Source organism: Zootoca vivipara, chromosome 3 (genome assembly GCF_965207765.1).
Source record: "Zootoca vivipara chromosome 3, rZooViv2.hap1.1, whole genome shotgun sequence".
NCBI classification, from domain to species: Eukaryota; Metazoa; Chordata; class Lepidosauria; order Squamata; family Lacertidae; genus Zootoca; species Zootoca vivipara.
In genome coordinates, this window is record NC_142586.1 from 48306109 (window position 1) to 48323014 (window position 16906).

Consider the following 16906-nt stretch of genomic DNA (forward strand, 5'->3'; position numbering starts at 1 on the left):
ATTCAGTGACCTACTTCCACGTGCATTTACAAGATAGAAATTTTAAACGGTTGACAGCATTTCTAAATAGTAAATTATTGAAATGGACTCAACTTAGATTAACAGTGGGGGGCGATATAAGGGACAGACAGTTGATTAACTTCTTCTTCTTAGCATACAGATGAGTCGTTTTTGGAGTGTTGGGGTGGGATTCAACTGAGTTGTTGCACAAACAGAACAACATCCGCTTACGCAATGAGACTTTTCTCCTTTCTCCTTCCCTTACTTGATCCTGTGACCCCCAAATATGCTCTGAATGGTTGGGGAGGAAACCTAGAACAGGTTTAAGGGGCGCATCGGGGGAATAAGTCCTGCTGAGCGAGCTCTCTCACACCCTTCTTAATGCTGCGTTGAATTCCCCACCCTTGACATTTCTTCATTATCAGAAATAAGCAATATAAGGCCAGCCTATGTGTTATATCAGGCCAAACTTTAATTCTGACCGCCAGCCAGGAAGCAGAGGCACCACATTGTCTCCACCATGCCTGCCTGGCTGCCCCTGCCCCCTCCCTTTCTCTGTTCATGTATTCTGCAGAGTGTCGGCCAGACAGAGGTCAGGTGAGAGGTGCAGCTGCACCCCGGCATCTGCTGCTGCCACCAGGCCTGCAAGAAAGTTGTCACACAGTAGCAGTGCTTCAATGGCTGGGTGACAACAGTGCATGGCACCAAGCTTCAGTGTACTAGGCATACGGTATTTCACAAGCCTTACACTTGCTTACCCCTTGCTTTAAGTGCTACGTAGTCTGACTCCGTTCATGCTTACTCATAGATAAATCTTACTGTATTCATTGGACACACCAAAGTAAGTGTGCATTGCAGCCTTAGGCTGATCATAAGAATTTGTACTTGTAGGTAAATTCCATTGAAAACTGGCCTTCCAAGAGGGAATGTGTTTAAAAGCAGGAAGCACCCCATGATAATTAAGATAATATAAAATTCCCTTTGTTAGCTCACAAATCTGTGGGAAATGCTGAGCAGATAGAAATTGTTATTTTGTAATAGGAATTTCAAAAAATGTTTCACCCAAATCCTTTGGCCTTTTATGCCTGGATGACTTTGCTTTTTAGGAAGGCGGGCAATTGGCCAACATCTCAGAAGAATAGAGTAGCAGAGGCTAATGACCTTTCTTCACAGTGACAAGAAGTCATAGTGAGTGTCCCAAGAATATTTCTAGGGTCTGTTCTTTAACATGTTAAGCACATGGAAAGGGTATGACCAGTGATACAAAAATGATGCATGAACAGCTAAATCGTGATGTCTTGTTTTGTTTTAAGCCCCACTGACTTCAGTTGAATTTATATGCTTGAGGTCAAATCCCCCACCTTTTAAATCTTCAATAGGGATTGCTTTACTTTTAAAGTGAGAAGTTTGTAATCCTTAAAGAGATGTGGGTTTACTCAAATCTATACCAATTCCCCAGAGGATTTCTGTGGTGACTGAGCCAAAACCAGCCACATTGGGTGACTTTTTCTCCTTGGTAATGTCACTGGTACTAGGCTGGGCTATTTTAGGATGAATAATTCTTACTTAGAATAAAGTTATCTGAACTTTCCCTGAACTTAGTTCAAAGGAAATAAATTTAGAACAAAAATGTAATGATTTTAGTTTTAGGATACTAATAGAGATATAAAGAAATCACGTGTTCTACTACATATGGATAATTGTTTCTGTATTTTGGACCAAGCCTCAACAAATCTGCCCTCCTAGCTCATGCTGTTGTTAAAGCTCATCTGTTTAAGATTTAATGACTGACAGCTATTGCATTTCATGCTTCAGGAGTAACTTTCTTCCATTAAAATTCAATTCTTCTTTACTAAACCCAAAACATAGATTTTAAAATTATGGAATTTCCAATCAAATCAAAGTGATTAGGCTCATTGGAGAATTCATGACACCAACCAATGGACTATCGAGGACAAAGTTCCAGCCTAAAATGACTTTGAAGATTAGAATTTACTCCTTAGGAGTAGCTCTGCATGTCTTATAGCTGCCTCCCGCAGGGAATAGATATGGGAGACTTGTTTTCCGTGGGCTGACTAGTGAATGGTTTATTTTTCTTGTCATGCAAAAAAGTGTCAGAATTCTGAAACCTTCCATTGCTTCCTCTAGTCTGTACCAAAGTATACTGAAATTTACACTACTAATGCAACCCCAGACTTATTTTTATAATTTTCTGTGAGCCCACAATCTCACAGTAGAAATCACACCCTATCACACCCTTTTATTTATGTCTTTCCATAGCCTAGAATGTTGCATAGAAAATAAGTATTCTGGTATAGCAAACTGCATAACAGCATGGACCCGATGTATGCAACAAATAATAACACAGCCAGAGCACTATGTCTAGGGGTAATACCGTTGGTAGAAGAGTATATTCAGTCTCAGACCACCAGCCTATTGAACTAACTTTAAATCTGTCAATCCATAGACTTATTTGTGGTGGTGGTGGTTTTGTTTCTTGCTATGTACCGTAAGATCCCATGACAAGCCTGCTGGATTATACCAGTAGCCCATCTCACATTGGCAAATCAGATGCCTATGGGAAGCTTGCAAGCTGGAGATGAGTGCTTCAGCTCTCTCCCTGCAGTTCCCTACAACTGGGAAACCCAGCCAGATGGGCAGGGTATAAATAACAAATTATTATTATTATTATAGTCAGAAGCATCATGCCTCTGACAGTGGAGGTGGAACATAGCCATTGTGGCTCATAGCTGTTGATAACCTTGCCCTACTGTGCTAGCTGTCCTGAGAACATAAATTGTGTGAAGGTGTGAGATATAAATTGATTATATCTAGCTGAGAATTCTAATTTGTGGCTGGACAGTCCTGTTTCCAGACTGCTGCATTTTAACAAAACAAGAAAGTCAAAAATATTTTCAGTTGGTTCTCCTGATTCATCAGTTGCTTGGTAACTAATGAAGAAAGGTATTCCTGCATTCACATACAATTAATACGCTGCCATGTAAGTTCTCTGGGTGGCTTATGGGGATTAAAATGAACAAAACTGTAATTTTTTTTAAAAATCCTTCCAGCAGCACCTTAGAGACCAACTAAGTTTGTCATTGGTGTGAGCTTTCATGTGCATGCATGTTTTATTGTAATAAAACAATAAAATACTGTACAGCTAATACAGCTAATATTGTAATAAAACAATAAAATACAGCTAATACAGTACCACCATAAAATAAAAACACTTTAAAACAGAAATATATGTACTTAGGACTATAACACATTCTATTTTTAAAATATCACAAGGCATTCTTGGCTTCTATAAGGTTTTGACATGAGACAAAAGAGAGGTAATTTTATGTGCTGTGGTTTTTTCCATTTTAAAATAATGTATAGTAGATATTAACTGAAGTAAAGACGACCATTTTCACCTTGCAAACATTATCTACCACTTTTACTTACAGCAGGGTTGTTTACATCTTCTTTAATTCCAGGATTTAGTCATCCGTATCATTTTTATTCTTGGAAATTTAACAGCAAAGAACAACCGGGCCCGGGAACAGTTTTTTGAGGTGCAAGGAAGCATTAATGCCCTGATAGCACTATTTCAGGCTAATTGTGAAGCTGATTCAAATAGTAAACTGCTGAAAGGTGACGGCGATGTAAAAAATCTCAAGCATCCGTCTGAAGCAGAAGATGTGCTCATCAAACTTGTAAGAGTGGTTGCCAATTTGTCAATCCATCCCACTATAGGCACAAGTCTGGCAACAAACCATCACATTGTGACATTACTTATTACGGTACTAGGTAAGAATTGCTTTTTTCCAATATCATCTATAGAGGATGAAATGTTTTTCCTTAAGTTTCCCATAGTGAAATAACTTATATCCTGCTAGTGTGATGAAATTGGTTGATTAATGATACTATAAAACTGGCTGCATCTCCAAGATTTCCCTAGTATTTTTCCAGTCATCCCCCAAACCATATTCACCATCATCTTCCTTCATCTGCAAGCTTGTCTGCTGTTCCAACTGCTGTATACCATCCCTTATTCGATCTCCTATAAACCATGTTGTTGTTGTTGTTTAGTCGTGTCCGACTCTTCGTGACCCCATGGACCATAGCACGCCAGGCACTCCTGTCTTCCACTGCCTCCCGCAGTTTGGTCAAACTCATGTTCATAGCTTCGAGAACACTGTCCAACCATCTCGTTCTCTGTCGTCCCCTTCTCCTAGTGCCCTCCATCTTTCCCAACATCAAGGTCTTTCCCAAGGATTCTTCTCTTCTCATGAGGTGGCCAAAGTATTGGAGCCTCAGCTTCACGATCTGTCCTTCCAGTGAGCACTCAGGGCTGATTTCCTTAAGAATGGATAGGTTTGATCTTCTTGCAGTCCATGGGACTCTCCAGCACAATAATTCAAAAGCATCAATTCTTCGGCGATCAGCCTTCGTTATGGTCCAGCTCTCACTGATTGCCTATATCACTCACAACCAACCAGACATCTGCATTATTCAGGAGCTGAAGCTTCTTTAAAGGCAGGTGCACAGAGTGTGTAACCAGGGCATTGAATGACTATACGGACCTTTGTAGGCAAGGTGATGTCTCTGCTTTTTAAGATGCTGTCTAGGTTTGTCATTGCTTTTCTCCCAAGAAGCAGGCGTCTTTTAATTTCGTGACTGCTGTCACCATCTGCAGTGATCAAGGAGCCCAAGAAAGTAAAATCTCTCACTGCCTCCATTTCTTCCCTTTCTATTTGCCAGGAGGTGATGGGACCAGTGGCCATGATCTTGGTTTTTTTGATGTTGAGCTTCAGACCATATTTTGCGCTCTCCTCTTTCACCCTCATTAAAAGGTTCTTTAATTCCTCCTCACCCTCATTAAAATGTTCTTTAATTCCTCCTTTAATTCCTCCTATAAACCATAGTGCATGTCATTTCTCTCCCTGATATTTCCTATACAGTATTAAGTTCAGCATCTCAACACTGAACCTCTTCACACCACCCTGTACCCTCTAGCCAGTTCCAGCTCCCACCCTCAGAAACTCAGGCACCTTTGCTGATTTAGCCCATTGAGAAAACAAAGTAAGCCATCCATGCTGATTTTATTGTTTTTGCAGTGTCTTGAAAAAACACATGTCTTTTTTTGTCCAAATCTCTAGAAAACAAATCAGTTGATGAATGTGAGGAGCTGGTTATTAATACCACAGCAACCATCAGCAATTTATCTTTCTACCAAGTGAAGAATTCTGTAATCCAGGAGAAGAAATTATATATTGCAGAGTGTAAGGATTTTTTTATTTAAAAAGATTAGTATATCATATTTCTGTTATTATAATATATCCCTCGCAGCTCCTGCCAACCTAGCAGTTCGAAAAGCATGTCAAAGTGCAAGTAGATAAATAGGTACCAATCTGGCGGGAAGGTAAATGGCATTTCTGGTTTGCCAGAAGTGGCTTAGTCATGCCGGCCACATGACCTGCAAGCTGTACGCTGGCTCCCTCGGAGATGAGCACCGCAGCCCCAGAGTCGGTCACGACTGGACCTAATGGTCAGAGGTCCCTTTACCTTTATCCCTCGCAGTATTGAGCAACAGTGAGAAATAGCACTGAAATAAGATAACTGTTACCTACTTTCTCAGCTTTGGGTGGTAAAAGCTGATCTCATTTGATAATTCTTGTGGGTGTATAGTAATGATGAATATGAAATTTGGTCAATTTGCAAACTGGTTAGGCTGGAGAACACGTTAATTTCTTAACTGAATTGTTTCACCTGTGTTCTGCTGTTGCAACTTTGCTCAGGCCCAAGGTGGCTGATGAGTGTAGATCTAAACTCAAAGCTCAAGTATTAGGCTCAAAAACATTAAATGAGAAGATATTAACAGAAGTCTACACATATTGCAAGACTAGAAACTGAGTACCGGTATTTCCTTGTATTTATTATACACTAGGTAGTTTTTTTGGGGAGTTGTAGTTACAGGAGAACTAGAAATTATTTTAGAATACTGAAAACTCAGTGAGTGATACTGAGGGGGGAACTGAGGAAGAATACCATAACAATAGGCCAAATGTTAAATGTATGTATTTTGCTTCATCCTGGTTTTGCACATATGTCTTTTACAATAAGATCAAAAATAAAGGGGAAACTGTGGTGTCTCATCAAGAGATGGTTTCAATGAGCATCTCCTGAGGGCAGATGTTATCATTGGACCCTGTAATATGCTACACCACAATGTAGGTGTGAACTTCGGATTCGTAATACCTTAGCAAGCAGCATGTCAGAGAAGTCAAAGTAACCTCCTTGTCCAGAGGCCTATCTGTTTTAAGGCACATCCAAGCTGGTAGTTTTTGTGTGTGGTTAAATATGAAGGAGGGCAGAAATTATCATGCTTAAGGCATAACTCCTACAGAGCAAATTGCATGCCCTAGCAGTTGGTATTTCAGTTATTACTGGCTTACCAAGTGTAACCAAAATGTGCTTGTCTAGTCACACAGTCACAAAACATCAATATTTTCATATGACAGAGATTCAGTAGTTTAGTTTCCAGCAGACTCTCCAGGAATTGAGATTTCCTACTTCTACTCCTCTACGTTGTAAATTTGCTTCAATCATTTACCTGTGTTGCAAAGGTGACCAATTTCTTGAACTATACTAAGTGCATCTTTTCTGCTTCTGTACTGACTAACAGTGCTTTTAAAGCTATTAATGAGCAGTAATATGGATGGAATTCTGGAGGCCATTCGAGTCTTTGGTAATCTTTCACAATGCCATGAAATCTGTGACTTCATTATACAGCGAAAGGGTGAGTTTCTGTCCCTTTAGACCAAATAAATAAATGTTACATGACTAAAGTATGTTGCCTATTCGTTTAATGTATCGAGTGCTAAAATCCATCTACACCAAAATGGCACCATTTGAAAGCATATGGATTAGAACAATGTGTCTGATATAAGGCTGCTTATAGACCTTGGAATTCACAGATTCTCATTATACCAGAGCAGGTAATGTTGGGCAGATACATCATAATAGCTCTCCATGGCTAGGGCCACTCTGGAATCATACCAGATAAACCATCAAAAAGGCAGAGGTTGCAAGAATTGGAGGGAAGTTCAAGGACACCTATGGCCCATCGTGTTGTTGAGCATGTAGCTAATGATAAAAGCAAAGATGTTAACAGTCTGAGTTGTTGTTATAATAAAGTTTAATGATTCAGCTTTGTAGTGCTCATATTGTTTAGGAATAGATACCTGCAACTTGGATGCTGGGAGTGAGAGTGTGGTATTCCGGCAGTGCACCAGATAAATTCATGGGTTGTTGGGTTCTTCAAACTCTCAACACACATTTGTTTCATTATTAATACTGTGAAAATTCTTAATGACAATTTTGTTCTCTGAAATAGTTCTTTCTTGCCGTGCTATCTAGTGTACAAGTTCATGATCGCTTTGCTCGATACCAAACACCAGGATGTCTGCTTTTCAGCCTGTGGAGTTCTCCTCAATCTTACAGTGGATAAAAGCAGGCGTAGTATATTGAATGAAGAAGGAGGAATTAAGAAGTGAGTTCTGAAAACTAGTGGGAGTTGGAGGGTTAAGTGAGCTTTTACTGACATTTATGTTGGGGAGGGGAGAGGCAGTCCTGACAAAAGTGTTAAACTATCTTTACTCCATTATTACAACAGGTTGATCGATTGTTTGAGAGACTTTGGGCCTACAGACTGGCAGCTGGCTTGTTTGATATGTAAAACTTTGTGGAACTACAGTGAGAATGCTAGCATGGCTAAGGCTTGCTTTGAAGATGACGAATCAAACACCTTGCTTGTTATCCTTGCATCATTTTTAGGTAAGCTGTAAAAGCCAATCTCATTATCCTTCCATAACAAGTAGAATGATAAATACAGAAGCTACTCAGTCAGGCAGCTGTATTCTGAATGCTATGTATAGTGCTGGTTACCCCCTCGCAAGAAGAAGTTGTACACCTCCCCTAGATAGTGTTTGCGCCAGTAAGATCCAAAAAGTCTTCCTTAACTGCTCTGAAGGATTCTGGGGGAGGAGAGGAATTCCTCTTTGTGCAAGTGGGAAACCACAATTGGATATCACCCATATTGTCTTCAATTTGTGGGGAGGGAAATACAAAAGGCAGAGGCATGGCAGAATTTAATAAAGTCATTAATGGAATGGAATATATTTTTCTTCCTCTTAGGTAATACTAGAGTTTAGTGTTAATGCCATGAAAGTGACTGGTTTTGAAACTACTTTCAAAACAAATGAAAGCATTTCACAAAATGCACACTTAACTTATGGCAGCAAATGCCATAAATAATGGTAATGGCCACAGGCATAGATTGCCTAAAATCCATGGGGGCGTATTTTTGTCAATAGCTATGAGCTATAATAATACCTTCGTGTTTGGAGGAAGCATGTCTCCGAATACCAACTGTGGTGAGGAGCAAAACACAGGGGAGGGCTGTTGCCTACAGGCCTGTCTTGAGAGCTGTCCAGAAGCAGGCAGCTGTGGGCTGTGACGCTGTACTAAATAGCATCTTTGTCTAATCCAGCAGGGCTCCAATGTTTTACCTCTACTTGTGATAATTGTAATTCTATTGTGTTGAATCCAACTAAGCCATATTTACTGAGAAACTACCTCTTGTTCAAATGGCAGTATAGCAGCTATGTGAAATTATCTGTGCAGTGTTCTATCTAGACCAGGATCAACACTCACTGCTGTCACATGCACAAGGTGGATTTTTAAGAAGACATTGACAGTATTTTTCTCTTACTCATGTTTACTAGAAGGAAAATCCTGCACGGGGTTGTAGATACACACAACACATTCTGTGAAGAGACCTAAATAATTTAAATGCACTGTTCTGTTTCATATTGACTGATAATGTTGTTGTTCTTTTTGCTGCAGATGAAGAATTAGCTCTGGATTACAATTTTGACGATTTAAGAGATTATCACAAACTTTACTGGGAAACAGAGTTCAAACCTGTGGCACAGAAGCTTCTCCAGAGGATTCAAAACTGCAACTTTTGAATTCCTTATTTTAAGGTGGGTGCTGAGGATACTCCAGTGGCCATTTATGCAAAGTTGTTGCACTTGAAAGTGCTTTGACAGAAAGTGGCTTTAGGTAGTTTTTCTTTTGTATTAGCATGTACGTTCCTTGTATGATACCTCTTCTTAAATTTCCAGTGACATTTAGGGATGTAAAAATAAACCAGCTACAGCATCTGGTTTGTGTGTCTTTTTAGAAAACTAAAAATATGCCCCAAGAAGTAGAAGTTTGCAGAAAAGTGATTATCACACGATTCACTGTTCCTTGTCCTGCTGACTTGGGATATTAAATGTGCATTTATTAGATCAGATTGTAGAAAATGGAGCCTTAATAGGAAAAAATAGCAACTTCTGGCCTCCCCTTCTGTGGTTTCCAGAAATTTAGAGATGCACTAAAATGTCTGTAGCTAAAATTAGACATTGCCCCCCTCTCCTATATTTCATACAATTGTTTTTTGATAATGGAGTGTTCTCATACTAACTCAATGAAGACATTGCCCATAGAGAAACTGATACTGTATATTCCGCCGTATAAGAAATACGACCTTGCATACAAGACGACCCCTGACTTTTATACACAGGAATATACAGTAATTACTTTTTATCTTGGAAATCTTTATATGACTTGCTATAAACAAAATAGTGGTGGAAAATCTCTACTACATTATACAGAAGAGGCACATGCCCAAATAACCTCAATAGGAGATTTTGCATCAATTACCTCCTATTTGGTTTAATGCAAAACCTGCAGCGATGCAAAGAGGCAAGCATCAGCTTTATACAATATCCTTGAAGAATTGAGAACCTCTTTGGATGTTGATATTATTAGATTCTCTGCTAGCAGATAAACAAGGTCTAATGTGAAAGTTAGTAGACTTCAGTTGCTTTGTACAGCAATTAGTAAAAGGTATGTTTTAGCCTAAGCCAACTTAACCACACATTCGTTATATGATTTTTTGGATCAGCGTAAACCTTGTATTATTTTTTTACTAGAGGAAATAGCAGATGCTTCCTGTTAAACTGTCAATGGTTGCATTTTAGTTTTTTGTTCTTTTCCCTCAAACACAAATAGGGCCAGATATCGCACTCACTACTCTATACTAGTTAATGCTAGTTCAAATAAAGTGCCTGAAATAAGAACAGAACAAAAATTGTTTTATTTAAACAATTCAGTAATACTGACAGATTTTATAGCAGTTCATGCTGCTCATATAAAAGTATCCATATATTCTCCAGAAACAGCTGTATGCCAAACTTAAGGGTTTTATTGTTATGCTATTTTCCTGCTTGACTACATAAGCTAAGTGATGGACCATAGACATGGGTAAGCAAATATATTGAGAGGCTGCCTGATAGTCTGAATTAACTTCCCCACACCTTAGCTAACTTCTAGGAACAATAAGAAATAAGAGAATGTTTGTCCTTGTTACCAAGCATTCAGCATTTCACATAGTTGCAGTCTTAAGCAGCTTTGAAAAGTCTTACTCCTTTTCTCACACTGTTGATTTAGCCACACAACCACTGTGAACAAGTCCAGGCCAGTAACATATTTTTTTTTAAGCTAAACAGCTAGACACTTCTGTTACAATCAAAACTGTTAGTGTGAATACAGTTCGGTTTCAAATCATTAGCATGGACTTTCTCTAATAACCATATAAGGCTCAGATTTCATTTGTAGCTTAATTGGAATTGCTAGTCTCTTCATTTCACTAGCAAGTACAGCAGCATCAAGACATTTTCCTTTAAAAAATATTATATCAAAAGCAGAAGTCTTTTTAAATTCTCCTCCTGCCCCAGATTTTGTTAATTACACAAATCTTGTATTGTTGCAAGTAGATAACTACTTGGCTGCCACAAATCATGGTTTCCTGTGCTATCAAGAGCAGGCTGTAGTGATCAAGGAGCCTCTCTGAACAATTTTGTCCACCAAGCCCAGTAGCGATATTCCACCAAGGAAGGAGCTGAAACTAAAAGAAAGTTATGGCACAATCGATCTCATGGCTTTTAGCCACCACTGGTTCCGAAGCTCGGTAGCATCTCCTAGTAAGCAGCACCTGCTGCACCTGCTGCACCTTCCAACCTAGTTAGCCAGCCAGCCAAACATTTCAGGTCATGTAGCGAGTAATGGCTCTCAGAGCATACAGCAGTTCAGCCTGCATTCGCGCTTCTATGAGAAGCAAATTGACGTGAACCTTTAAAGAAGAAGAGAAGAAACATAGCTGAGTTTCAAGTATGTCTCCTGTCCAGAGTATTGTTGTCAAGCATGCAGGATTTCTGTGATTAAATGTTTCACTGGTCAACTCATTAGGCTGTGAACCCAGTAACAGTGACATGGTGGCTACTGGCCCTGGATCTGTAAGGAGTGCGTGTTTCTCCATCTGACAAGCCATGGTCACTGTTTTAAAATGAATCAACAGGAAAAATATTAAACCAGTAGAATCCTGTGTACAGTAGACAGGCAAGTGGTAATTAGTGTCCAATACATGCTCGCTGTGTGATAAGGTTGGCCAATGTAAAATGAAGGCACTGTGTAGAGCCTGCCCTGGGATCAAAGAACATATGTAATTGCAGTAGGCAGAGGCCTACCTTAATGAGGTCTTTGAACAAGCTTGCTACAATGATGTGAACCAACATCATTATAATGCTTATTTCTCTCATGCTATGAATGTAAAAATACAAACACTGCTTTGCAACTCCCGTGATTCTACATAGATTTAAACAAAATGTATTGACCTCATTATCTAACTGTCAAGCAACATTATTGCTCAATATAGCAAAGTCAAAATACAGTGGTGCCTCGCTTAACGAATGCCCTGCTTAACGAAATTTCCGCTTAACGAAAGGGTTTTTTTCTAGCGGAGGTTGCCTCGCTAGACGAATTCGTTTTACGAAAAATTCGTCTAGCGAATCACGGTTTCCCATAGGAATGCATTGAAATTCAATTAATGCGTTCTTATGGGCAAAAAAAATATTCAATGCATTCCTATGGGATTCGCTAGATGAATTTTTCGTTATAAGAAAAGACCCGTGGAACGAATTAAATTCGTCTAGCGAGGCACCACTGTATATGCTTGAAGAACATACCTTCTCAGAGTGTTTGAACTGTCTCCAAAAGCTATCATACATTCTGTTTGTGGTCTTCTCAGGAGCACACACCACAGTTTTGATGTAAATTTTAAAACTGCGGTCCAGTAGCTGGTTAATTTCACCATAGTCATAGTCATCATATCTGTTTGGAATTAAGGGGAAAACTTTTATCTCTCCCAAAACAAACATTTTTGTCATTACAGTACAATCAATCATACTAGCTACTTGACAGAAATAGGTGTTTCTGTGGATCTCCAACCACAGCCCCATGACAGTAGCCTTCTGAATACTTTCTCCTCTTCTCTCCAGTTGAACTGCTTCCCACAGCTCTGGAAGATTACTTCTTTTGTGTGAAGCAGCACTATCACATGGTACTTACAGTCCTACAGGTTTCTTCTGCCTTTCTCTATCCTGCAGATCACTGCTTCCCATGCCCCTACCCACAAATAATTCCAGTTCCTTGATGATTTCTTCAGGCCATGAACCCGAGTGTAGCTGAAAACCCTACTCCACACTGGCATTTTATTTTATTTCAAATTAAGGCAAATTACATTCCAAGCCACTAGGCCAATGGTCCTCAACCCCCGGGCTACAGACCGGTACCGGTCCGTGGATCAATTGGTACCGGGCCGCCCAAGGAACATTTAAATACAATTAAATTAAAATTATTAAATCAAAACAATCTAAATAAAACGTCCCCCCCTCAGCGGGCCGCGGTAAAATTATCAAACGTCGACTGGTCCGCAGCGATAAAAAGGTTGTGGAGCACTGCACTAGGCTGTTTGCTCTGAACTGGAACTCCTGATAAGGAGTTACTAAGAGCCACTACTTTCTCCTCTTGCTTATCCAGTTAATGTATCCATGACTGCTGCAGCTTGGGACAACATAACTTTGGATGTAAGTTTTGCAAAGTATTCTTTACAGGTTATGTATACTAAACTCAGAATGTCAACAATGTCTACCATAACAAACAAGTGCACAGCATTACCATGAAGCTGCCCATATACAGATAACAGGACCAACCTTATTCCAAACATACAATGGATATAATTCCAGATTGCCCGCCTGAGCATTGAGGTATCCACATCTTTATGCATGGCCATTGTGTTGTAAGTCAGGTTGTATGCAATCTGAAACTTCTCATCTATCAACTGCCCCACATCTGGATAGAGACGATTTACCAATGAATAGCCATGGTCTTCCCATGAATAGTCCTTAAAAACAAATTCAGTACATGAGTGCAAGTTCCCAAGAAAGATGCCATTGTATTATACACACAGTTTTAAACTAAGCTTGCAAATGGATTTGAAATGGCTTAAGGAAACACTATCTTATATTCTTAAGGTAATAGTAAAGCCCTACAATGAGCTTAGTGTATAAATACTAATTATGCAGCACACTCTTCCAAGTTTTGCTACTTGCAACCTAAGTCCTACCTGAACATGGAACGTAGGTACTTGCATTCCATGTCTGGAGAAATCTTTATAGCCATAGCTAGTATCCTCAAAGTGGCGAGACACATCCCTTGTTGGCACAGATTCTTCATCTTCTGTTAAAAATGTAACAAAACATTGCAAAACTTAACACAGAAAGCCCTGACGCAAATAGCTACAAGTTAAAAATTGTATCCCTTTGGTCTAGAAAAGGATTTCCAAACTAAATACACATGAAATCAATTAAAATTGATAGTTTATTAGACAAAACCTTTTTAGCATTGAACCTATATGACAGAAGTAGAGAATATGTAGCCCTCCAGATGTTGTTCAGACTACAGTCCCATCATCCCCAGCTAGTGTGACTGATGGTCAGGGTTGATGGAACTTGTAGTCAATATCATAGAGAGGGCCAACAGTTCTCTATCCCTCAGTTATGTGAAATTCAAGGCCATAACTCTGTATTTTGTGTTTATTCGGTTATTTTGTATTTTCATGCTGCGAACCATGAAGGGCAGTATATAAATAAATAAATAACATCCACATATTAATGCAAGTAGTGAGCATATAATTTCTGTACACAGCAGATACAAAGTACAGATGCATTTCTTATGCAACTATTTTCAAATGTGAGAATGGCCCTTGAGAAGAAACATCTGACTTGAACAGAAAAAAATACAGAGCCAGGAATTAGTAACAAGTCTCCTTGTTTCTGGTCTTAACATTTCATGCTGTATATTTCAAGCTCATCAGTATGGTCAGATGGGATTGAAACACATTGTTGCTTTAAGCTGAAAGCCAGTATTTTTAGGATTTCAGCCAAACTTTGGGATCACATGCAGCCCACCACTACATTAGTTTTTCATTGGATATGTCCTTGCATCCATGTGCTCTTGACATGACACTGCACTGACACAACAATACTAAAATTTCTAAGACAGAAAGAAAAATGAATGCTACAAAATGCCATGTCAACAACTAGCAACATTCTGCTTCTAGGTTTTTATGGCAGTGGAAAGGATAATAAAATAAAATATAATAATAATAATAATACTGTAATAATAATTCATTATTTATACCCCGCCCATCTGGCTGGGTTTCCCCAGCCACTCTGGGCGGCTTCCAGCAGAAAAATAAAACACAGTAATCTATTAAACATTAAAAGCCTCCCTGAACAGGATATAAACAGAATTTAAGATTGGAGTAAAACCAAAGTATAGCAAAAGGAGGACATCTTTAGTTTCAAGCACTATTTTGCCTGTGTATTTCTACCTAATCATGTATACATGTTAATGGCAAACAGTTCCTAATATTTAATGCTTTCTCTGTGTTGATATGGCAACATTCCAGATACAGCCTCACTCCCCAATGGGAGGCCATCAATTCCAGACTCATAGAAGTACCGAGCGTGGTCAGGTACATAAGATTAGCTGTAGTCTTGGTACAAGCAACAGTGTTGATGGAAACAAAGTCCATACTCCCACACCCCATAATGTTCCAAAATAAAGTGCACAGCAACAGTGTTAGGTGCAAGCAGACTGCAGATCTGCTTGTTGCTGGGTTTCTATTTTCATTTTAATATACCTGGACTTTTTTGTGTAGGTGCCTAACAAATGAAATAAACGACTCTAGGTGGCTGTTCCAAGTAGAGAAGGCCAGGGCTCTCTTCTGCTGCTAGTGTTAGCTGACAGCCAGTGGGAAAGGGTCACCTTAATTAAGCAGTAGACACACTGACTGGGCCAACACACACACCCCTTGGCAACATACCTTCCTACATGCGTAGGCTTTTGTCTTGGGCAACTACCCAGATGAACTGATTAACTTGTAATTAAGATTTTGAGTTATGAAGGAGATCAGTGTTTTTAATGTAGTGTTTCATTATCTATTCATGACAGTGGAAACTTGCTGTGATCTGGAACTGACAAAAGCATTTCACTATTTAACTTGATAGGCAACACTAAGACCTGCGCCACAAGCCAAGATGGTTTTTAAAGATATGTTGACTTTTAACTATGTTCCCACCTGAGCAACACACCAACATGCTTTCTCTCTTTTCCTTCTCAAAACGAGTGGCCTTTTCTTCTTGACTGGCTTTAACATCATCTCTGCATTCCTGTAGTTGCTTCAGTTTTTCCATAAGTGCTTCTACTTCACAGAAAGGCTCAGTAGTCTTAAAAAAAAATATTCCAATGCATTGGGATATTGTACTGAGAGTATACAGTCACAGGTAAGTATAAGCTTTATACTATGTTCCAGCTCTATGGCTCCCTGCTTACTACCTTAAATTCAATGGTGCCCTCAGTTTCATGGATATTCTGTTTGCCTTTATTATGCAATGATGTAATGCAGAATTAACAGTTATAGCTGTTTCTGGACTGGGGTGGCTACAGTGTTTGATGCATTAGTAGCTTCGACTGAAGTGCATCCTATTAAGTTTTGTCCAAAAGCTGCAGCTTGTGCAAAATGCTGTCCAAAGATCTAAAGTTATTTAAAAATGCCTATTTCAAAAAAAGGTTGCACATTCTTCAAATGTTATTAACAAAAAACATAACAGCTACCTTTAAAATTGGCATCACATACCTACAAGAAAATTTAGTTGATATAACATCCAACATTAAGTGACATAACATCCAATTTCTGTCTATCACCTTGTTCTCAGGCTGTAGTTTAATGTAAAAGATGTTAGGAATAATTAAAACAAAAGCTGTATTCCCCTTTCCCCATGTGCTAGTACATCACCCCCAACCCGCAAAAGATAGCAACATTACTGATTAAACATCTCACTTGTTTTTTATAACTAAAATTCATTAGGACTGCTTTTCACATTATTGTGTTATTATTAGTAATACACATACATACAAAGTGTATGTGCATTCTTGGGAGTTGGAATCTGCTTCATGGTAAGCCTGTTTCTCACCTTAGGAACCTTTTAATAATTCTCAGTGACACATTATTTTTGACAATGGCAAAAGCCACTAGACCAGCTAAACCAGGGGTTGGCAAGGTTTACCTTGCTTGGGCCGGTTCACTCCAGCGGAGATCCCTCCGTGGGCTGGATCATGCGTGCGATTTTCGGTGCCGCAGAAGCAAGTCCCCACACCGCACTGCACCAGTTTAGTGCAGCACGCGGGGACTCGCTGAATGGGCGGCTCATGGGCCGGTTAAACAACCCCTGTGGGCTGTTTGTGGCCCATGGGCCTTAGGTTGCTGACCCCTGAACTAAACCATCATATTAAATTAGTGAGGACTTGAACAATTTCAGGAAACTCAGATCAGCTCCACACCTCTCAGGGCAAATAAAATTTCTTGAATTGACACTTGTATTTTCCATATCAAGTGTGTATGTTA

General features: G+C 39.3%; 2 protein-coding genes across 9 annotated transcripts in view; one reads left to right on the plus strand and one right to left on the minus strand.

Moving 5' to 3' along the window:
* Window positions 1-9215, plus strand: part of ARMC2 (armadillo repeat containing 2) — a 36507-nt gene extending 27292 nt beyond the window's left edge. For both annotated transcript variants that reach the window (XM_035109278.3, XM_088667232.1), the window contains exons 14-19: window positions 3483-3795; window positions 5148-5270; window positions 6674-6787; window positions 7408-7540; window positions 7664-7824; window positions 8896-9215. In XM_035109278.3, coding sequence (XP_034965169.1) covers window positions 3483-3795; window positions 5148-5270; window positions 6674-6787; window positions 7408-7540; window positions 7664-7824; window positions 8896-9020 — 969 coding nt within the window. In that variant the 3' untranslated portion in view covers window positions 9021-9215. The remainder of the gene's footprint in view (window positions 1-3482; window positions 3796-5147; window positions 5271-6673; window positions 6788-7407; window positions 7541-7663; window positions 7825-8895) is intronic.
* Window positions 9216-10172: 957 nt separating this feature from the next.
* The window catches only part of SESN1 (sestrin 1), a 47280-nt gene continuing 40546 nt past the window's right edge, over window positions 10173-16906 (minus strand). For 4 of the 7 annotated variants that reach the window (XM_035109279.3, XM_088667236.1, XM_035109281.3 and 1 more), the window contains exons 6-10: window positions 15581-15728; window positions 13562-13674; window positions 13149-13339; window positions 12123-12267; window positions 10173-11230 (exon numbers count right to left, since the gene is read on the minus strand). In XM_035109279.3, the coding sequence (XP_034965170.1) occupies window positions 11144-11230; window positions 12123-12267; window positions 13149-13339; window positions 13562-13674; window positions 15581-15728 (684 nt within the window). In that variant the 3' untranslated portion in view covers window positions 10173-11143. The remainder of the gene's footprint in view (window positions 11231-12122; window positions 12268-13148; window positions 13340-13561; window positions 13675-15580; window positions 15729-16906) is intronic. The other 3 variants (XM_035109280.3, XM_088667235.1, XM_088667237.1) reach the window with 1 other exon arrangement.